Source organism: Symphalangus syndactylus, chromosome 8 (genome assembly GCF_028878055.3).
Source record: "Symphalangus syndactylus isolate Jambi chromosome 8, NHGRI_mSymSyn1-v2.1_pri, whole genome shotgun sequence".
Classification (NCBI taxonomy): Eukaryota; Metazoa; Chordata; class Mammalia; order Primates; family Hylobatidae; genus Symphalangus; species Symphalangus syndactylus.
Window position 1 is genome coordinate 40,838,399 of NC_072430.2, and position 23,594 is coordinate 40,861,992.

Genomic DNA, 23,594 nt, shown 5'->3' on the forward strand with positions numbered 1-23,594 from the left:
GGAGGCCTCAGGAAGCTTCCAATCACGGCGGAAAGTGAAGGGGGAGCAGGCACATCACATGGAGAAAGCAGGAGCAAGAGGGAGGGGTGGGGAGGCACCACACACTTAAAACAACCCAAACTCACTCACTAGCATGAGGACAGCGCCAAGGGGATGGTGCCAAACCATTCATGAGAAAGCCAGCCCCATAATCCAGTCACCTCCCACTAGGCCCCACCTCCAATACTGGGGATTACAATTCAACTTGAGACTTGGGCGGGGACACATATCTAAACGATATCAAGTAGTTACAATCATTTTTTAAAAATTAGGGAGGCCAAGGAACCAGGTTTAGGAACCACCTAGGAAGTCTCATATGCTATATTAAGCCTAAGGAAGCAATGCCAACATAATGAAATGTTCTTACTAAGTGAGAGTGGAGTTGAGTCATCAGGGTTTCCGTTGATTAGTTTTTAAAGAGTTCTTTCTACTTTCTCTCTATGACAAAGCTGTTTTGGCTCAGAGTGACTCTGCTGTTTGAAGAAGAAGGGATGAAGGATATGGTGAAAGAATTAAGCAAAAAAACGAGAGAGAGTCCAAAAGAGAGTTAGAAAGCCTGGAGACAGATGAATGGGAAGAGGGAGAGACAGCGGGATGACAGTCCTCTACAGGTAACATTTTTCTAATTCCATTGACAGCCTAGCATCTCACATCTCTTCCAGCCTCATTGCCTGGCTGTGTTCAGTCACTTTTACCTGTTTTCCCTGTTGACATGGATAGAAAATTGAGCAATTACCCTTAAACTTAGCACTTTCAGATCATCCAGATTGCTACACTTGCAGAATTAAGTCTTCAATCGCCCCTGGCTAGAAGTGGCTCAACCCAGCTTGTCCTTTAGGAATTAAACACTTTTTGGTTCGCCAGAAGGATTTATTATTCCTAAGGTTTTGAGGTATTCAAGTCTGCCAAAACTGGACCTCAGGATGCAAAGGAGCACAGCCCTCTCCTGTGGGGGTGAGGCACGCCCAGGTTCCTGAGAGCTGGCAGCTGCCAGGAGGAGGGAGCTACAACTCCACTCAGTCTTGGGCTCTGCTAAAAGGCAATGGTTAAACACAAGACTGAGTCCTTTTTTTGGGCTCCTGTTTTCAGAGACTTTCTACTTTTTAAGGACATATTTTGGAGCTTACAAATTCTTTTGTAACTTGAATTTAGCTCTGAGATGAACTTTTGAAAGGTGAGTCCATATCTAATTGCATATTCAGAGATTATTCCACCTGAACATTCTTCATCTTTTTTAAAAGATAATTTGTTTGCTCCTGTCAGTGTGCCTCTCAATGCCCATCTTCAGTCTCACCTTCTATCCAGAGTTGACTTCCTGATAATTGGGTTGTAGAGCTGGAAGAGACTAAGAAGGCCTGGAAGAGGTTAGAGAGGGGACATAACTTAGCACTTGCTGTCTCCTCTCCTCTCTAGGAGTCTCCTCCCTGGCCCCTGACTTCATACCCCCCTTTTCTGACAACTCTACTCTGCCCTCAAGTTGAAGTTTAAAAGTCATTTCTCTAGAGTGGCTTTCTCTCATCCCCCAGTCCAAATCAAGTCTCCATTCCCTTGGTGCTGTCCTCGAGATAGGGAGTTCTGGTTGTTTAAAAGTGTGTAGCGTCTCCCCTCCCTCTCTCTCTTGCTCCTGCTTTCGCCACGTGACGTGCCTGCTCCCCCTTTGCCTTCTGCCATGAGTGGAAGCTTCCTGAGGCCTACCCAGAAGCAGATGCTGCTGTGCTTCCTGCACAGCCTGCAGAACCATGAGCCAGTTGAGCATCTTTTTCTTTATACATTGCCCAGTCTCAGGTATTTCTCTCATAGCACCCAGTGCACTCGTCCTTCAGGGGACTCAGTCGCAGTTTGTCCTTACTTATTTTGCTGTGTGACTATTTGTTTAGGCCCTGTTTTCCTGAATAGATTGTAAACTGGATGAGGGTAAGAACAATGAATTCAGATCATGATCGCGTCCCCATGCTTAGCCCCATGCATCACAATCACACTCAGCAATATTCATCAAGGGGTTGTAAATGAACGAACAAATAAATGAACTAATGACTTGCCTAAAGTCACTTGTAGAGACTGAGTTCAAGCCTACTCCAGATCTGATGTTCTTTCTCTAACACCATACAACTTTCCATGACAGAAGAAGTCTAAAGGACTTAGGGCAAGCTGGAAACTTGATTCCAAGAGCAAGAATGGATGATTATGCCACTGAAGGATGGTCATCTCAGTAAGACAGAGCAGTTTTGCCATCCTACAGTTTGGGGACCATGAGGTCATTTGCGGCTCTGGCTGTCCATCATTCTCCAGCTATTCTCCAGAATCATGAATCCCCACTTGCCTGAAGCATTGTGTCAGCTATAGTTGTGGGTAATTCTACCTAGAATCAGCAAATTACGTGAGTGGCAATCTTCATAACTTAATCAAAGGCAGTTTATGTGCGGAGGATGAGTATTGTAGTTGGGAAAGGACCAGAATCAAGACCTATCTCTGCTGAATCAGCTTCTCTTCTGGTTACTATAAATTCCGTATTCATTCTCCATGTGGAGTCTCTTATGCCAGACATCCTTCCTTGGAAGGTCTTTCACATTCTTCCCTAGCTAGCCAACTCTTATCCATCCTTCAAGACCCAGCACACGCTCTTCCTTTCTCCTGAAGTGCTCTCAGCCCTCAGGGATCAGTTCCTCTTCTGAACTCATGGCCATTAGTAATGTAAGCCACTAACACAGGAATGACCATTTGCTGCCTTTGCCATCCACTAAACTGTTGTCTTAGCTATGGAACTTTTGCAGTGCCTTTTACCTTTTATGCCTTGTCCCCCCAGCAAAGTTCTGTGCTCCTTCAGAGCAGTGCTCCAAGAGGTCTGGTGAAAGATTTGCACATCAGCTCCTAAAGGTCTAATCCAACTTGTAGATACATTTTGTCCTGCTTATGAAGTGTTTTTAAAAATTATTTCTGTCATTTTTAAAAACATGAATTTGAAAAATTTTAAGCTATGCCAGGCATCTCCTCTCTGGGTTCACCACAGGCCCCACCATCCTTTATTTTACACTTTTCTGTTTCACGGGTTTACATTATCTGCCTGGCTTCTAGCAGAGTCTGAGCTGGTAGCCTGGTCATGGTCTTGCAAATAGTCCCCATGTAGTACATTCTGGTTAAGCAATAGATCCCAAAGCCACCTCTGATGTCACTCACTCTCCATTTCTGAAAACACACCCAATCTTCAAAGCTCCTTTTCTCTTTTTTTTTTTTTTTTTTTTTTTTTTGGAGTCTCACTTTGTCTCCCAGGCTGGAGTGCAGTGGTGAGTGCAGTAGTGCGATCTTAGCTCACTGCAACCTCCACCTCCTGGGTTCAAGTGATTCTCCTGCCTCAGCCTCCTGAGTAGCTTGGATTACAGGCGTGCACCACCACACATGACTAATTTTTTTTTAATTTTTAGTAGAGACAAGATTTCACCATGTTGGCCAGGTTGGTCTCGAACTCCTGACCTCAGGTGATCCACCCACCTTGGTCTCCCAAAGTGCTGAGATTACAGGCGTGAGCCACTGTACCTGGCCTCTCTTCTATTTTTCTCTTCTCTTTTCTAGAAAGCCTGAAGCATCAATGGATGGAGAAAATGCTTGTCTTCTATCCCTAGGCATCAGAGGTCTGGAAGACAGCATGCATCTTCCCAAGGAAAGAGTAAGCAACACGTACCATGGATGAAGCAAGGGAGGCTGAATGCTGAGCAATATACATAGAGAGAGACATGTCTCCTGAAAGTTGTCTATGAAAGACCGAAAGAAAGAGAAGGAAGGGCATTTCCTTACTGGATCAGAAGCTCCTGAAGGGCAAGGACTGTCTCATTCATCACTAACTCCAGCATCTAGAGCAATACAGGCCACAGGAGGCATCAGATGAAAAGCTGCTGGCTTTCCTCAATAAAGTCTAATCTCCAAGGCTGGTAGTGGAAGGAGACTGTCTACTGGGAAAGGGCCCTGACCTTAGATCCTCATTTCTATTCTCTAATATTCACATCTTGTCCTTTGAAATTGGTCACCAATCACGTATCCCTACAAGTGTAAGAGAGTGATCAGCCCCTTCCTAAGTGATAGTGCTCCTTGCACAGACCACCACAAAGAGCCTGGATGTGATTTTATTAGGAACCACTAGGTTTCCTTACAGGTGCCCAAAGATCTGCTTAATGTCATTGCTGAATGGACATCCATGGATGATTCAGGGAAATCATTCCCGAGTTTCCCCACCCACTGGATATTCTAAGTTCAAAGCAGCAGCCTTCACTAGCCAACCAAGTAATTCTCCGAGCAAAGATAATTCTAGAAACTAGTTATATGTAACATATGATTCCTACTGCATAATGGATTCTAAACATTCATATACAGTGAAATGGACTAAGTCAAGTGTGAAGTGTAACATATGAACTGATTTTCCATTAAAGGACTCAAGCATAACTGCATGGAAAACAGATTTATGTTGGAGAAGAGGCATCCCTCCTGGAGGGTAAAAGCAGGAGCCCTCTCTGACAAGAAAGGGTTTTATGCTTCAAACCTCCAGGGCCAAAATAAAGGCCAAATCGCAAATTTCACATATCAAGTTTATGAAGGAGGAAAAAATACTAGAGGTATTCTTGAAAATAGGTATCTTTCTTCTTTCCTTCCTTAATGAAATTTTATTAAGCAGCCCATCAATTATTCTAGGCACTCTATATTACAAATCTGGAAGCTGACATTAATACAAACTACCTGTGGAAGGAGACGCCAGTGTATCTGAGAGTTGTACCATTTGTTAGAGCCCGGAGGCTAAGAACGAGGGCCCTGAGGTCAAGATCCATATTCAGACCCTGGTGCTACCATTTATTAGTTGTCTGGCCTTAGGTAAGGTTACCTTTCTTTGCCTTAGTCTGCTTTAAAATGGAGTTAATGAGCTGGGCACAGTGGCATATGCCTGTAGTCCAGCACTTTGGGAAACCGAGGTGGAAGGACTGGTTAAGCCCAGGAGTTTGAGGCCAGCCTGGTCAACACAGATCCCATCTCTTAAATTTTTTTTAAAATAAATAATAAATTAAATGGGGATAATAAACAATCTAAATGTGTATCAACAACTGAACATACCGTGGTATGTCCATACAATGGAATACTATTCAGCAATGAAAATATACAGGCTAATGATGTATGCAACAGCTTAGATGAATCTCAAAATCATTACACTGAGTGAAAAAAAAAAAGCCAGGTGCAAAAGAGTAAATACTTATGCTTCCATTTATATAAAATTCTAGAAACCACAAGCTACTCTATAGTATGAACAACACATCAGTAGTTGTCTGAGGCCAAGGGAGAGAGAGGAAGGATGGGCTGGAAGGGGCATGGAGGAACTTCTGGGTGACGGGAATGTTCTGTCTTGTGGCAGGGGTTTCACAGGTATAGACATCTGTGAAAACCTAAATTGTACACTTTAATAAGGACATCGTTTATTGTATACAAATCAGGCCTTAGTAAAGTTGATTTTTCAAAACTTTCCTACTGATTTGTTTTGAGAAGTAAATGAGAGAAAATGTAGCTGGCATATGGTAAGTGTTTGGTAGTAAATGATGATGATGGTGATGTTGGTGGACACTGGGGCATGACAGCAGATTGTCCTGGAATTCAGAGGACCAGAGTTTCTCTCTTTGAGTCCTGTTATTTTATATAATAATCTCTGAACTTCACTTTCTTAACATGACAAAGGACAAGTCTGGACAAGGTGTCCTAGAGTTCCTTAAAGGTGCAACAATTTGATCCTAAAGTGATGATGCCCCGATGGCAGCCAGTACAACTTTCTAATTCCATGTATTTATAACATGTGTAAACTTCAGTGCTCAGAGGATTTTGCTATAACATTTAGCAGTTACTCCTTGAAATTTAGTATTTCCATGATGAAAAAAGTAGAGAAAGTAGAATTTCAGAAGTCTTTTCAAGGGAGTTGGAAATAGGTTTAAGGCAGGGTGGAGAAAACCCTGGAGAAGAGTACAAGTCCAGATAATTCTGTAGATTATCAATTTGTTTTCTTGTGTTTCCATTTAGAAGTTTCTGCCAAAGAACTCTAAAATCCTTTTTCCTGAGTTTAATGCTTTCTTACTTAAAACACAAGTCTCTTGGTGCTTTGAACAAATACAAAACATGAGCAACTGGGGACTGAGGCTGTCCAAAGAAGACGTCCTGCAGGAAACAACCTGCCCTTTACTCACTTCTACACACTTTCAAGACTGGCCAGATCCTCACACTACAAATAACCAGCCTTCATTACTACTGTCCCTCATGCTGGTTCAAACCAGAGGCTCTAGAATCGTTGCTCTAGCATTACAATTTCCATGCACACTGCTCCTTAACCACCTACCCGCTTTGCTCACATCTGGCAGACACTCTACCTCCTTCAGTCCTTGGGTACATCCTCTTGGATGGTCACCTTACTGTCCTATGCAACCAATGGCTGAAGAAGCAGTCTGCGATGACAGGCAGATCACAAGTGTGGCCAGCAGCCACCAATCTCTGAGCTGACAATTTGGCACTGGCAAAAGACATCTTAGGTACCTATCTGGGAAAACAGACTCAGAGAGCAGAAATGCAAGATCTCATATTTAATATAGTCATTGGGAATTATTAGTGGGTGGAGAAGTCTAAAAGGAAGTTAGTAGGTAGTGCTAAGGAGGAAGATCTGTCATGAAGAGATACTGGAAAGCAAAGAAAAAGGCTGGAGAATGATGAGAGTATGGTCTTACTAAATCTTAGAGTGTGGAGTGTTCTGACCTCTAATGACAACTCTTTCATCTTTACTGCCCCCCAACACCTGCCCGGAATGAGATGAGGCAGAAGTACTTTTTCACAGGACTCCTGCCCTCGCTGGTCCTCAGTCCCTACAGAGTTGTCAAATATTCATCTGGGGAGCTTACTTAAATTCATGCAGATTCCCCAGCTCTAGCTTCTGATTAGTGCATAGCCTGGGATTATACATTTTAACCACCATCCCAGAATATTTCATAGATGTTCTTTTTGATCCTTTCCCTAGTCTTGTGATTATCAGACAATTGTCTAAGTTTTACAGACTGAATTCTCTTTGTATGCAGTCACATGCAAAGGTGTTCCAAAAAAAGGCTTTAAGACTCCATTTCCCACCATGAGAGAGTATGTGGTACTAGACTTGCCCTATTGCCATAAACAACTAGAAAATTGGAGGAAAAATATATGGTACTACTGTTTCCAGACACTGGATAATAAGCAGCCTAAGACTTTGATTCCCGAGAGCAGGAAAACAGATAAAGTAAGCTGTAGGTCACTAGAGGTCATTCCTGGACTTTGGCACTGCTTGGGGGAGCCCCACACATAGCATGAAGGTCTCACTCAGTTGAAGGGAGACTGAAGTTTAGTGGGGCTTAAGTAGCTGGAATTTTAGAAGCAAAGTCTGAAAGACGGGGAAGCTAATGGAGAGGAAAAGCTCTAGAAGTCCAGACCCACTAGATACTAAGCTGTGCCTCTGTAGGGTGAAACTCCACAAGCCTGAGCAGACTTGAGCACAACCTCCTTGACTTAGAGGGGGTTATGCATTATGATATTTCAGACGAGATCTGGCGCATTCAGGGTGGTATGGCCATAGACTGCATTATGATATTTCAATTATTACTGAAAAGGTGCTAGCCGAACAATCCCCAGCACTTATACAGAACTGGAGGAGGCTCAGCTCCACTCAGCTAGAGTACAGAGATCTTATTGAACAACCAGGCGTTGGTGTTTAGGGCTAACTGTAGACCTGCTCTAATGAAGCTTTGAAACAATTCTCAAAATGCTCAAATTGATTTAAGAAAATATATTAACTGCTTACCAAAACAAATACAGATGTGCACAATTTACAATGGTTTGACTTAATGCATTTTCTTTCTTTTTTTTTTTTTTTTTTTTGAGATGGGGTCTCACTCTGTTGCCCAGGCTGGAGTGCAGTGGTGCAAACTCTGCCTCACTGCAACCTCCGCCTCCCAGGTTCAAGTGATTCTCCTGCTTCAGCCTCCCGAGTAGCTGGGATTACAGGTGCCCGCCACCAGGCCCAGCGAACTTTTTGTATTTTTAGAAGAGATGGGGTTTCACCATGTTGGGCAGGCTGGTCTCGAACTCCTGACCTCAGGCGATCCACCCGCCTTGGCCTCCCAAAGTGCTGGGATTACAGGCATGAGCCACCACGCCTGACCAACTTAACGCATTTTCAACTTTATGATGGTGCAAAAGCAATACACGTTCAATGTGGTCCTTGACTCAAGAGGAGGTTATGGATTATAATATTTTGATTTATGTTACAATATTTTCAACTCACAATGGGTTTATCCAGACTGTAAGTTGAAGAGTGTCTGTATGTCAGTCTTTAAAGGAAGACAAGATCCAGACTCAACATAATGATATTCAGAATGTCCAGCATCCAATCATCAAAACCTACTAATCGTGTAAAGCAGCAGAAAAACAGGCCAGGCATGGTGGCTCACACCTGTAATCCCAGCATTTTGGGAGGCTGAGGCAGGCGGATCACGAGGTCAGGAGATCGAGACCATCCTGGCTAACATGGTGAAACACTGTCTCTACTAAAAATACAAAAAATTAGCTGGGCGTGGTGGCAGGCACCTGTAGTCCCAGCTACTCGGGAGGCTGAGGCAGGAGAATGGCATGAACCCAGGAGGCGGAACTTGCAGTGAGCCGAGATAGAGCCACTGCACTCCAGCCTGGGAGACACAGTGAGACTCCGTCCCCCGCACCCCCCTCCCCAAAAAAAAAGCAGAAAAATATGACTTGTAACCAGAAGAAAAATCAGTTATAGAAACAGACTCAGAAAAGACAGATATAATGGAATTAGCAGCGAAAGAACATGAGAAGAGCTAGTACAGGCTGAGCATCCCTAATCTGAGAATCCAAAATGCTCTAAAATCCAAAACTTTTTGAGCACTGACATAATGCTCAAAGGAAATGTATATTGGAGGATTTCAGATTTTGGATTTTGGGATGTGGGATGCTCAACTAGATAAGCATAATGCAAATATGCCATAATCTGAAAAAAATCTGAAATCCGTAACACTTCTGGTCCTAAGCATTTTGGATAAGGGATACTCAGTCTATATAAAGGCTACTATCAAGGATGAAAGAAAACATACACAGAATGAGAAGATTAATGGAAGATACACAAAAGGGAACCAAATGGAGCTTCTAGGGCTGAAAAAAAATATGTGAAATAATAATTCACTAGATGGGCTTAAAAGCAGACTAGACACTGTAGAAGACCAGTTACACAGCAATAGAAACGATCCAAGTTGAAGCACTGAGAAAAAAAGTAGACTAAAAACAAAAAACACCAAGCCTCAATGACCTGTGGAGACAATTGTGTGGGCATACATACTTGTAATTAGAAGAAGTGGGAGGGAAGAAAAATATATTTAAAGAAATACTGGCTAAAATTTTCCGAATCTGATGACAACTATAAATCCACAGACTCAAGAAGTTCAAGTAGGATAAACACAAAGAAAACCACACCAAGGCACATTATGAACAAATTGCTGAAAATAACTGATAATGGAGAATAAATCTTAAAAGCAGATAGGGGGAAAGATACATTACATACAGGGAAACAAAGATAAGAATAATGATTGTCTTCTCATCAGAAACAATGTAGGCCAGGCGAGGTGGCTCACGCCTATTACAGTGGGTGGATCACTTGAGGTCAGGAGTTTGAGACCAGACTGGGCAACATGGTGAAATTCCATCTCTACTAAAAATAGAAAAATTAGCCGGGTGTGGTGGCATGCGACTGTAGTCCCAGCTAGTCAGGAGGCTAAGGCAGGAGAATTACTTAAACCCAGGAGGTGGAGGTTGCAGTGGGCCTAAGACCATGGCACTGCACTCCAGCCTGGACGATGGAGTGAAACCCTGTCTCAAAAAAAAAAGAAAGAAAAGAAAAGAGAGGGGAGGGGAGGGGAGGGGAGGGGAAGGGAGAGGAGGGGAGAGGAGGAAAAGGAAAGGAAAGGAAAGGAAAGGAAAGGAAAGGAAAGGAAAGGAAAGGAAAGGAAAGAAAAGAAGGGAGGGAGGGAGGGAGGAAGGGAGGGAAGAAAGAAAGAAGGCCAAAGACAATAAAATAACCATTTAAAATGCTAAAAGAAAAAAATTGTCAGCCTAGAATTCCATGTCTGGCATGAAGTTGAGGATGACATTTTCAGACAAATAAAGCAGACAGAATTTCTTGCCAGAAGACCTGTTCTACAAAATAATGATAAAGTTTTTCAGGCTGAAGGAAACTGATGCCAGATAGAAACTAGGATCTACACAAACAAACAAGGAGTATGAAAATTATAAATAAGTGTGGCTAAAAAAAAGGCTTTGACAATTTGGGGCCGGGCGCGGTGGCTCACGGCTGTAATCTCAGCACTTTGGGAAGCCGAGGTGCGAGGATCACTTGAGGTCAGGTGTTAGAGACCAGCCCGGCCAACATGATGAAACCCCATCTGTACTAAAAATACAAAAAATTAGCTGGGTGTGGTGGCGGGCACCTGCAACCCCAGCTACTCGGGAGGCTGAGGCAAGAGAATCGCTTGAACCCGGGAGGCAGAGGTTTCAGTGAGCTGAGATTGCACCACTGCACTCCAGCCTGGGTGACAGAGCGAGACTCTGTCTCAAAAAATAATAATAACAATAATAATTTGGATCCCCTACATAATCTCCTCCCTAGAAGGCTTCATTTTAGAGACACACACAAACTTCATCTTTTCTCCTGATATTTGAACATAGGCTTCCACTGTGCCACAGCTACTTGCCTTTTTAGTACTGTTTTCCCTGCATTTATATAGCTAGCCATTAACTAACTACTATGCGTCACACACTGGAGATGCAAAGATAAAGAACATGTGTTGTCTGCCATCAAAAAGCTTAGAAGTCTAGTGGGAAAACAGTCAAGCCAACAAAGAGTTACATCACAGTACATCCTAACTGTACTCAAATCCTGGCTCTACTCACCTAGCAACTCTGTGACCTTGGGCAGCTTACTTAACCTCTCCATGCCTTCATTTCCACAACTGCAAAATGGGGATAATAGTAGTACTGGGGGTTGTGGTGAGAGAAAATGCTTTAACATGTGTAAACTGGAAGGACAGTGCTTGGGATATAGTCAACACCTAGTAAATATTGGCCATGTTATTACAATGTTGGTTTGCCAAAGAGGTTAGAGGAGCATGGAGAAAGAACATCCGGTGAGAGAGGGAGTGGGATGGGAAGGGAAGATGTTTCAGGGGAGGTGATGCTTTGGCTGACCTTTTGAAGGATAAGCAGGATTATCACATAAAGAAGGGAGAGATACTCCAGGTAGAGGTGGCAGCATTCAGCAAGGCATGAAGATGTGCATCAGCATGCGTCAGGAGACCACTGCAAATGTCTTCAGTAATGATGCAGCCAACAGTGCCTTAGCTGCAGCCCAGGAAATGTTCTGGGGCCCCTCTAGAAGACCTTTTGACTTCCTCCAAGGGCCTCTTACCTCCTTCATAATCTGATCCATTCAGGCTCTGTGGTCTGAGGCGAAAACTGCCCCCAAAAAAGAAGAAAAAGAGAGCAAAAAATGAGTTTCAAACACAGAAAGGAACATCCCAAATGTTTATTGTATCCATTCTTTTTCCTAGATGAAAATGTGCCTGAACCTGCTTTTCTCTGTCAACCTAGTCAAACCTAATTAGGCCACTGGGTGTGCCGTGCGTGGTTGCACAGGCTGTGCGATGCACTATTCCAGAGGACAGCATCACAAAGGCTACGGCATGAATGCAGCTTCTGCCCCTGGAGGTAGGAAACTGGGTGGCCCTACCTTCACAGCACCTTTATCTAGAAAACTTCTTTCTTTTCTGATATAAGTCTTACGAGAAGGCAAGGCTTAGAAGCTGGTATTGCTTCTGCCCATCTATATCAATAATGCAGAAGGCATGGGCCAGTACCCTGATACCTGGACATATAATTCTAAAACCACACAGTGGGAGATAGGACATGGGCATCAATGCCAGGGTCCAGACCTTCAGTTGAGGAAGCGGGATTAGCCAAACCTTGGATTCAGCAGGCATAAATGATTCTAGCCCCAGACTTCTAACACTGTGTTTAACATAAGTGGAACAGATCATGACCACCAAGACTGCACTGTTGACCAAGATCAACATAGGATACCATAAGAATAAGAATACTGGAAACGTACTCTTCTATTTCTTCAGAAGCCTTCCTCCTAAACCTGAAAAAAAAAAAAAAAAAAGAAAAGACAAGGTTTTTGAGAGCTCACTAGTCTCATGCACCAGGTAGTATCTTGAGGAAGGTTTCAGAAGCGGAGGCAAATTAGTATATCTCAATTGCTTTATTTGTCTGCAGTCCTCTTTAGAGACAAGCCCCACAACTAGCATGAGAGAACTGAAGATGCTGTAGTGCCTTCTTACAGCTTTATATCAGCCTCACTCCAAATGGAATTGTTGAGAGTGTAAGTGCAGGTTGAGTGAGTGGCTTAAAATTCAAATAGATACAGATGATTCAGTGCCCTCTTTTCTTCAGTAATTAACTGACTGATTTATAGAGTGCTTTCTTAGGACTGAGACCCTGGGTCTTATTTGGTGCTGTTAGCTGTCAGCACTTGCGGCTTGCAGTGAGCAAAAAGGGATGCCCTCGCCTCGCAGTTCAAGCTTCAGGCTTCGGAACTGCTTTTCTGTGCCCTACACACGAAGGACGAGAGGACCTTCTGAGTGATGGTGGGTGAAGAGTGCCAGGGACTGGCTGACACACGCGTATCTACGGTAGTGGTTCTCACACGTCACGGTGCATAAGAACCATCCGCGGGGCCTGTTAGATACGCAGATTGGTGGGTCTGGCAGGGAGATTTCTGAATCAGCTAGTCTGGGTGGGTGGAGGCAGCCCAGGAATATGCATTTTTAAATTCTAATCTAAGTGGGTCACTACTCACACTCTGAGAAACACTGATGTGAAATTTTCTAATAAGACTGGTGAAATGTTGATGATTATTAAAGTTGAATATTGGGTACATGGAGATTACATTTTTGTATGTCTGAAAACTTCCACAATTCTGTTATTGTAGAGTTTTTTGTTTGTTTGTTTTAAATGAGTTATTTTAAGTCAGAAATGTAGCACCATGATGAGCAAGAGCAAAGGATGGGGGCAAAGGGTGGCAAATGCTTCTAACTGTCCTCATGAAGTTAAACTCTATACCCCACTGTCCAAATGACACAGCTAATGCCACCAAGGGTAGATGTGCTTGGATGAAAACAGGGATAAGAGAAGAATCCCGGGATTAAAGAGGCTAGGAAGAAAGGCTGGCGCCTTCGTTGTGTACATAAGAGACATATTCGTCTCCAATTACTGTCGGGAGTTATGACCAAATCGTTCCTTCCCTACAAAATGTGCGGTGGCAAAACCAGTGGCGATTCTGTCTGAAGGAAACAATAATGATAATGCTAATCTTTGGGGGGAGGCTGATTAATTGCCATTTATCCACTCAACATCCAAAAGGGCGATGAGTTTAATATTCAGCTTAATTGCTGCTGAGCCCACATCCTGCTCTCTCTTACTCTCCCCTGGACTCTCCCCTGTCTCTTTTCTCCCAACAGAGGAAGGAAGATCAAATGGAGTCCTCAGGCACGGACAGCAGGGAAGCCCTCAGGTGGCATGTTCGCTCTCATTCTCTCTCTCTCTCTGCCAGAAATAATGGGTTCTGGGAGTGCACTGAGTGGGATGGTGTGCCCTGCCTCTGATCTGGGTCACAGACCGAACACTGGCCACTTCCCAGCCTTACCTAGCCTGCAGATGAGTTTGGTCTAAACCATACTGCTGTCTATTTTTTATTTTGTTCTGTTTTAATGTAAATTCATTGCCAAAATGGGGAGATTTTGTATAAAAATCCAAATTTCTGGACTCTAACTTTTTAGTTTAACTTTTTAGCCTGGCAGTACTGGATGTGCAGTGGATGAATCTGAGCTCCCCTGACCCCGCACTGCTCCCAAACACTGAGTAGGGTCTAGAACTAGTCCTGAATTATGTGATCTGCACTGCTGGTTTTCCAATAGGAGTGAGGAGGCTGGCCAAGTACGTCTTGTAGCTAGGCAGCTATCAAATATGAGGAGGCAAAAAGACAAAGTGGGGAGCGTGTTTTAGGAAAACCGGCAGAGTATATTTCTTTATAGAAATGCGAATATGCAAATAATTTGTGTATGTATCTCAAGAATATGACTGAAGGTGCCATTCTGAAATAAAACCCCACTTCACAGATTTACTTTATCTGCCTGGTCCTCAAAGGCACCTCAGGCTAGTGCAGTGACAAGGAGCCCAGCAAAAGACACAGAATCTAGCATGACGTTTTTTAAACTTCAGGTCATGACCCACTAGTGAGCCATGAAACCAATTTAGTGGCTCACCACCAGCTTTCCTTTCCTTTTAAAATTTTTCTTTCATCTTTCTTTTTTAATAGCACAGAAAACACCATGTGCTGAAAACAGTAAGGATAGGTATTATGTAAAGGTTTTGTTTCCTGTTTTATACATACACATACCCAGTCATGAAGTATATTTTTATTTTTTATTAATTTACTTTTTTTTTTTTTTTAAGAGACAGGGTCTCACTCTGTGGCCCAGAGTGGAGTGCAGTGTTGAGATCATTGTTCACTGCAGCCTCAAACTCCTGAGCTCATGTTATCCTCCCACCTCAGCCTCCTGAGTAGCTGGGACTACAAATGTGTGCCACTGTGCCTGGCTAATTTTTTTTCTATTTTTTGTAGAAATAGGGTCTCACTATGTTGTCCAGGCTGTTCTTAAACTCCTGACCTCAAGCAATTCTCCTGCTTTTGCCTCCCAAAGCACTGGGATTCAGGCATGGGCCACTGTGCTCAGCCCTGACTGTATTTTTAAACTACTGGTGACAGGTTAAAAACAAACAAGCAAGCAAACAAACAAGAACCTAAAACACAGTAGTCTACCACAGTCTACAGGGTAGGTAATCAGAGAAGAATCTGATATGGAAGTTCTGCCTCCCAGACTGTGTGGGGACAGAGGTTGAGGTAAAGAATTATGGGTTCTGGAGCACCTCTTCAGAGACACTTCATTCCCAACTTCTGAGGAAACTCAGGCTGTCGAAGAGGCTTGTGTGATCTGGGCCCAGCCCTCTGACAGGCTGTCTGCAGAGCTGAGATCAGCATAGCCTTGGGCTGCCAGTTTATTTCTGCACTCAGGGCCCCCGTGCCTTTTTCCCCAAAAGTGGCTAATAGAAGTTTGGGGAACCTGGCAAATCATAATTCCGGCAAGATCACCTCACACAGAGCACTTTTCAATACTCTTCAAAGACATTCACATCTACAAACACTACCTCGGCTGAGTTCTGGAGAAGAGGAAAAGCAGGTTTCAGCAGCACAATTTTATACACAGAGAGGGACGCTGGGCACTGCGGCTGCGGGCTTCACCCAAATCACAGAGCTAGTTAGTGATGAGGCTGAAACTAGAATCCATGTCTCCCGACTTTCACCCTAGATTCCAAACACTTTGCCTCAAGCCTTTTCAAAGGAAGATACCAGTTGATTATCTAATATCCCTAAGGCACCCAGACATCTGCTTGGATTTACTGTGTAGACGGTCCCTTCTTGACTTTCTCTCCTTATGGAAGGCACAATATGGTATAGACAGCGAATTGGAAGCTGGAGAGAATCTTTTAAATTAGTCATTCTTCAACAGTGGTGCACAAGACTCACCCTTGGAAGCTTTTTCCATGTACATGGGCTGGGCTTACTCCTAATCTCCCTGAGGTAGTAACTTCTAGAAATGGGATCTAGTCACGTAGACGAGACTCCCTGCCCTAAGCCTTGAGACATTCAGCTGAATATTCCAGTTGCTAAGCAGCAAAACTGAAACTTATTTGCCTTCTCCTCCTGAGTTGCCTACTTTCTTCTAACAGAAGCGTTAATGAACATGGACTTGACCTAAAGGATGAGAGGAGGAAGAAATAGCAAGGGGCCTGAATGGTCCACTAGGCGAAGTCTCTGTTCCTGAGTGATCCTGAAATTCACGCCCGAGTCCGTGGTGTTCATGAAAACTAAGCAGGTGTTCTCCACCACACCAGGCCCAGAGCAATCCAGATCCGGTTAGAGATCCTCGTTCAATATTCAAAATGTAAAACATAGAGGTTGCTGAACCAGCACTTTGAAAAGTTAATTAAATGCCAGGTTTCTTTTTAAGAGCTACTCCATCACTCACTGATTGCTTTGGCCATTTTGCAGAATGAAGTTTTAACCTGGGACAGTGACAGTAAACGTTCTCTCTCACCTCCACCTTGTGGAGCAGGGTGAGGGAGCAAAGACTGGCTTCCCCTCCCCACATCACGGCGGGCTGATGGCCCTTTCCAAATTGCCTACAATGCTTAGCCACGAAGCTGCCAAGGACTCAGAAGCTTGGCTTCTCAGGTAGACGATGTGAAGGTGAAGGGGGTTGTCTTGCTGTTGTGACCTGCATTTAAAGCCCAGTACCTCAGCTCCACATTCACCCAGTCCCCTCCTGGTCTTCATCCCAGCTTCTCTCTGACCTACACTTTGCCCCTCCTGCCTGGCTCAGCGCACCCACTCTCAACTCTCAGGGGAAAGCCCAGTTCCAGGCCCCAGCACACCCTTCCCTTGTGCTGTCCCTTCCCCCACAAACCTGCCCTAAGAAGGATGACGACTGATGACAACAGTCAACATTTACTGAGCTTGTTAGGCACCAGCCACTGTCATTATAGTATTTATAATACTATTATACAATTATATAATCACATATGTCCTATACAGTATAGGACATATACACATATGTCCTATACAGATAACTATACTATACATTATCTTATTTCAGTATTATAGTACCTTATTTTATTCTCTCTGTTTCACAGACGAGGAGCTCAAGAGAGGTAAGTAACTTGCCTAAGGTTACCTACCTAGAAAGTGGTAGGGCCAGAATGCAAGCAGAGTGTCTGACTCCAAAGCTCAGTTCCCAATCCTTACACCATGGAGACATGCAGGCATTTCAACAGCATGGGAAATGCTCCTCTGCTTCAAATCCAACTAATATTTTCAGGACAGGGACAACCTTTCAACTTATAGTAGAGCTGTAGCTTTGTCAGTCCTGATGATCTGGTAGTTAATGTTGGTTTAATTGTTCTGTGATTTATTATATATGTTTTATTTACAACGCAACAGTGTGCATCATGGCAGAAAAGAGATCCCATCTAGCTAAGTCACCTTTCTCTCGATATTCCTCCCTTTTTGAAATTCTTTTGCTCAAATGTAATCCCTTTCTTTGGCATTTGGGGCCCATACTGACATTTGATGGTGTGATTTGGGCAGCTGAGCACAAGCTGGATCCCAGTGGCACATCTGTGACTTCAGCCACATGGGACCATGGCAGAATCTTGGATCCTCATAGTTTTATTCCTGCCTGCAGGGTCTGTCTCCTCCCTGCTGCATCAGGGGGCCTGATCTGGCCATCATGATCAAGTGGGACTAGCAGGTAGTTATGGCCCCCAACTGCAGGGACCCCATGAACTTCTGGGGAAGAGGCCACAAAACAACCTGGATTCCCTTCACCAGAGAGAAGAGGTCTTAACTGCTGCTACATGGGTTATGTGCTGAAGGGTAAAAGGCAGCCCTAATGTAGACATCATCTCAGTTAAAATGTTTCTCTCGAGTTTAATGGAATACTGCAGAGATCTAAATGGAGATAAAGTACCACGGCTCAGAGAACAGCCAGGATGCTATCTTTATGCAGCATGACAATGTTCAGTGGTTAATTAGACACCGTTAACCTATTTTAGCAGGGGACATAACCGGGATAAATGGGGGGGAAGTGTCCTTGAAGTCTCTTAATATCCACAGCACATACTGGACACTAGACCCACCTCCCTGCTGCAAGGCAGAACAGGCTTAAAACAGACCAAAGTGCCAAGCACCTGGAGCCTTGCCTGTGCCCGTGGAAGGCCCTATGCGAGTCCATCCCTCACAGATCACTCTGACCTGGGGAGGAATGTGAAGGGTTGGATGAATGGTTCTGACTATAACTTGTTGCAGGCGAGAGAAACGCCAAAGCCATAGGAAGGCACCTGCATGATTCCCATTACAAAAGAGAAGAAACTGCAGCCAGGGGCCAAATGCATGAAGAAAAACTGGCCAGGGGAAGAGCAGGAAAGAGATACCAACTACACTGATGCCAAAGTTACTTTACGTTTTTAAAATGTCAAGTAAAAATTTCTTCCTCTGGAGAAAAAAAAAATCAAAATGCCATTTTCTTGCAAGGTTTTCTACCCTCATAATTTTTAAATGTCCAAGAAAAATCTCACAGTTGCCTCCAAACCTCATTGAGGTAAATTTTACCAAGGCATGAGAGAGAGAAGGCAACATTCCCAGATCATCTAATGTCACCAGCAAATCCAGAACCAAGGCTCTACTTTATAAATGTGTGAAGCGCCAAATGGGCCTTTGCAGTGAAAACCCAAATGTGAGGAAAGGAGAAATCTGCCATTGTCATCTTGGCCACACTGCTCATTCAATCCCAGGCGGTACACTGGATAATTGGGGTCCCTCTGCTCTAAGCTGCCCCCACACCTGCAATACTCATTAAAAGCTAGATATTTCTCATGAACCGAAGTTTTCCTTGTCCAATAGATATCTCCTCGTTTAAATCTCCCCTGAAAGCTGAAGTCACCACCCTCTTTCCCCTCAGTTCCTAGTTCTTGCCACTCATGTGTTTAGCATCTAGTATATGCCGCTAGGTACCGTATTTTCTTCCTTCTTTTAAAAACAGGCAGGTATTCCCTAACACCCAAATTTTGGCACTCTGGGGTTTTAGGTCACGCTACATCATATTTAGCTCATGCCAGCACAGTTCATCAGTAAGATGTCTGGTAGACCGATAAAAAACTCATGCCCATGTCCTCTCTATATAGACTGCCAAGGCCTACTGAATCACAAGGCAATTCCTGGGAGAATGTTGCCCCCTGCTGGTCACATTAAAAATGACAGTTTTGTTTTGCTTCAAACTAAATGTATGAAAAAAGGTTGAAATACACAGAAACGCTTTGAGTAGCTAGTTATGGGAACATATAAAATGTAATATGCCTGCTATCAAGAAAAGGCAGCAGAGTTTAGAACTCTAGAGGTTTTAGGCCTCTCAAATGAACATTTTTTTATTCAGGAAACCATTACTGGATCACTAATCATCTACTAGGCACAAGTGAGAGGTGTTGGGAATTGAGGATCTTTTGCTCAAGATTTTACAATCTGGTAGGAGAAAAGAACATTACAGAAATAACACTAACACCTCCATAAACTTACATACTGTAAGGCCAAAAAGACTCTCACCACCAGACGGCTGCAGTGGTGTGCACCTGTAATCCCAGCTACTCAAGAGGCTGAGGTGGGAGAATCACTTCAGCCCAGGAGTTTAAGACCAGCCTAAGCAACACAGCGAGACCTCATCTCAAAAACAAACAAACAAAACCCCAAGAAAACAAACAAAAGACTCTCACCACATCCAAACACTCCCACCACATCCAAACTGTCAGCTGCTAGATGAAGAAGTGGAGACCAGGAGTCCTCAAAGAGATCTAATGAAGGCTCTGAAGCCAGTGGACGCAGCGCTGGGCCTGGAAACTGAGGTTCACAATCTCTCATTCTACTGAGCCCCAGATTTGACAGGACAAGTGAGGAAGGTATAAGCAAACCGTCACAGGAGCACTAAAGAGGGAACCAGTCATTCTAGCTGGGGATCTGGGGAGGCTTCTTGGAAGCCTTGCCAATGGAGAGATGAGGAGGCTCGCAATGGGCAGAAAAGCTGCAGGAGGGAAACCACTTGAACACAGGTCAGAGGCATGCAGGGGCCGAGGTGTTCGGAAAACAGCAGGGGACATGGTGTGGCTGAAATACCGATAAGGTGGTGGCTGGAGATGAGAAAGGTGTCAGGGCTGAGTGGGTAAGCAATAAGACCAAATAAGATGGTATTACTGGTGTCAACTCTATAAATATATAAACTGACATTGATCAGGGATCAGGAGGGATTTTGGGGCTTGAAATTAACCATGGGTTCTTTGCTTTCCCCCTTCAAGTTACTTATGCCCACATATAGAGACCTCAATGATCTAATATTATGCAACTTACCCTGTATCCTGCAGTACAACAGCAGCACAAAGCAGTTAAATGGAAGTTCTTGTTCTTCCCACTGGGAGAAAGAAGGGGGTTGAGGGTGGGGAGAAGCAGCTAAGAAGAACTGCTGTATGACAGTGTTCCCCAAATGTCTGCCATTTCCAAGTGCCACCTTCACCAATTTTGCTATAGCTATGTACTTTCTGCAACCACTTAGTATTTTCTTTAAATTGATTCCTTGGTTTGAATACATTTTTTTAAAAGAAAACTCTATATCTTCAATGGAAAGCTATCATCACCAGCCATAGGGAAATAATTGTAAAAAAAAAAACACAGCTTTTTAAAAACTACAAACTTTATTAGCTAGACACTGCTGTTTGTCAAAAATCCAAGAGCATACAGCCTATTTTGTATTAAAAGGTGAGATTAGCAGGGTTAGAGAAGTGTTAAAGAAAGACTGGCTGTAAATGGAGACTTTTCCATTGGCATGATCAGAGGAAGTGAAAGCTAGTGGAAAAGAATAACTTTGGGACTAGACATAAATCTTGGGAAAACCGAGCTACAAGGATGGAGGATGGAGATAAACAAGATTGGACGTGGTGACTGAGACAAGTAGAAACCATGTGCCACAAGTCAAGGGACAAACTTCTCAGTGCTTCTGGAAACCTTTAGTTCAATTCATGTTTAATTGCTGGAGTGGGTCTTTTACTTTTCCTGTACAGAAGTTTCTGCTCTATAATGGGGAAACCTGTAAAGATTTCCTTCTAGTAACTAACCCACCATCTTCTCTGCTTCTGTTCTTTTACATTCTGTGGTTCCCCTGAAACCCCATAAATACACTGAGACTCACCCAAGCCATGAGGTACGTGAAGAGAAGGTGCCTCAGTTCTGGTTGCCGGCATGCGAGCCACTGGGGGAGCACAGGACCACGTGTGGCAGCCTCCTGGGAGGCTCAGGGCCCACCCTGGTGAATCCCTGGTAAATAGGAAACAAGGGCACCCTGCCACTTCAACACATAGGCTCTCTTACAATGGGTGCCGTGAAACCTGGAGAAACTGGTGTAGCCATCAGTATTCAGCTCTGGTGGGGGCAGCATGGGTCAAAAACTAAAATCACTGACTGACCCACTAGACCAGAAAAAACTCAGATGATGTGAGGGGCCTCCATTTCCTATGCATATTTATACCTATGTGTGCCCAACCTGTTTCATCTATATTAAAATTGCTTTTGGGTACTTCTCCATACAGGACTCAAAAGGAAAGGAAAGAAGTAGGTGTGATGTTCACAGATGCATTTTATTTTTGAGAGACTGAATTCATCAAAGGGAGAACAAGGAGATCATTTATGTTCGGAGAATTTTAACCAATGGTTGGCATCTCTAATCATTCCCTCCTGGCTTTCAGCTGCTCACTCTGCAAAGCAGCAGGTCCCCCTTAGCAGAGACTGGCTGGCTCAGGGGACACAACTTTTTTCCTTGGAAGTTTTTTTGTTCAATAAGATTGCTTCATACGATCAACATCTCAATTCTGTGATGGTCCCAGAGGATAGCAGTAAAGACAATTTTATTCTAACAGACTCACTCTTGCACAAATAGTATAGTGCATGGCCTTTTTGTGAACTTGAAGGTTTGAGAATGGGCATGGCTGCAGAATGAGAGGCACATTCTATTATACTAATTAGCTGTACGACCTTGGGCAGTGGGGCAAGGTGACATTTAAGGGCCTTTCTAACTCTTAAGATTCTATAATTCAGCGTCACTTAACCTCCCTAGTTCTCATTTTCTCCATCTCCAAACGGAAGGGACCAGACTCCATAGCTTCTCAGGTCTCTCCCCAGCTCTGTGAATGATCACCAACCCTGCCTCCCCTTGATCCTGGCCCCCACCCACATCTGTTCCCCATTAATACTGCTCTCCATTCTGACAACCCCCACGCAGTCCCTTCCTTGCAACTGGTTTATCCAGCCCTAAAAATCTCAATCAAGACATAGTGTGCAGGTTTGGAAACTGCAATGACAGAAAAAAAAAAAGGAGGGAGGGAAAGAACAGAGGGAGGAAGGCAGGCAGGCAGGCGGGCAGGCAGGCCTGCCTCTTCCCTTTTTCAATTACTTTTAGGCAAAACAAAGTTGACCCAAACTCTCTTCCTACTTAAGAATTTAAGGCATTTTCCTCCTTGGTCTGTTTCTTTTTTCTTAGCTGTTGTCAGTACTGCTACAACTTTCCCGATTGCACACAGAAATGTTACTTCCCCTTTACACTCCTCTCCTAAACAGTTAACCTGCTCTTAACATTTCCATTTGTCTTCTTCCTGCTTAATATGACTTATTTCCTTTCTCTCCAAGCAGTTGGAAAGCGGATAGCTACCTAAACCTGCTAAACCTTCCAAACAGAGGGAACTCAGAAACCAGCCTTCCTATTCCCCAGGTCAGAGAGGACTCTAAGAATCCCAGGCTCAATCACTCAGAATCAGGCCAGCCAAGGTGTACGTGCTGAGCTCTAATCTCAGGCCCCAATTTAAACAACTAGCTTGAAGCCAGTGGTTCTGAGTATGGGCTCCAGAGTTAGAGGGTGCTATGGTTTGAATATATGTGGCCCCTCCAAAATTGATGTTGAAACTTAATCCCCAATGCAACAGTATTCAGGAGGTGACAAGGCCATGAGGACTCCACCCTCAGGGATGGGATTAGTCTCTTATTGAAGGGCTGGTGGGTAGCTAGTCCCTGTTGCCCTTTCACCTTCCGCCAGGTGAGTCTATAGCAACAAGGCGTCTTGGAAGCATAGAGTAGCCCTCGCCAGACACCGAATCTGCTAGTGCCTTGATCTCAGACTTCCCAGACTCCAGAATTGTGAGACATACATTTCCATTATTTATAAACTACCCAGACTGTGGTACTTTGTTACAGCAGCAGGAATTGGCTACAGGTTCAGAACAAAGTTTCATAGGTTCTAGCTTTAGAACAAAGTTTCATCATTCATTAGCTGCATGCTCTTGGGCAAGTCACTTTAAACTCTGCCAAGCTGGTGATAATATCAAATTCTACTTCACAAAGCTGTTGTAAGAATCAAGTAAGTTAATTCAGGCAAAGCATTTTGCATAGAACTTGGCACACAGGAAGTGCTCGGTGAACAGTGGCTGTTGCTACCACCATCATTATTGTGGTGATGGTGGTCCTCATCCAGTCTCTTCCCTGTGCTGCTTGTCCTTGCTTGAGCCGTCTTTCTCCTCGATCCTGTAACTGATCCCCACCCCTGAGATGGGTGCTGGCTGGGTGTGCCCAGGGGAGTGGCTACATACTTTTTGCTTCTGGGGACCCACCACTTCCCCTGCTTGCACATATTCCTGCCTCCCTTGCTGAACCTGTCCGGGCCACCCTCACTGGCAAGTCCAGCAGCCTGCTCTCGCCACCT

General features: G+C 44.0%; 1 protein-coding gene across 4 annotated transcripts in view; it reads right to left on the reverse strand.

The window, feature by feature from the left end:
* The window catches only part of IFT43 (intraflagellar transport 43), a 94,854-nt gene that overhangs the window by 13,239 nt on the left and 58,021 nt on the right, over window positions 1-23,594 (reverse strand). For 3 of the 4 annotated variants that reach the window (XR_008659399.2, XM_055288712.2, XM_063644341.1), the window contains exons 4-5: window positions 12,242-12,274; window positions 11,543-11,589 (exon numbers count right to left, since the gene is read on the reverse strand). The exons of the other annotated variant lie outside the window; for it this stretch is intronic. Coding sequence is in view for 2 of the 3 variants with exons in the window: in XM_055288712.2 (XP_055144687.1) it covers window positions 11,543-11,589; window positions 12,242-12,274 (80 nt within the window). In the remaining variant the exon portion in view is untranslated. The remainder of the gene's footprint in view (window positions 1-11,542; window positions 11,590-12,241; window positions 12,275-23,594) is intronic. 4 annotated transcript variants of the gene reach the window in all.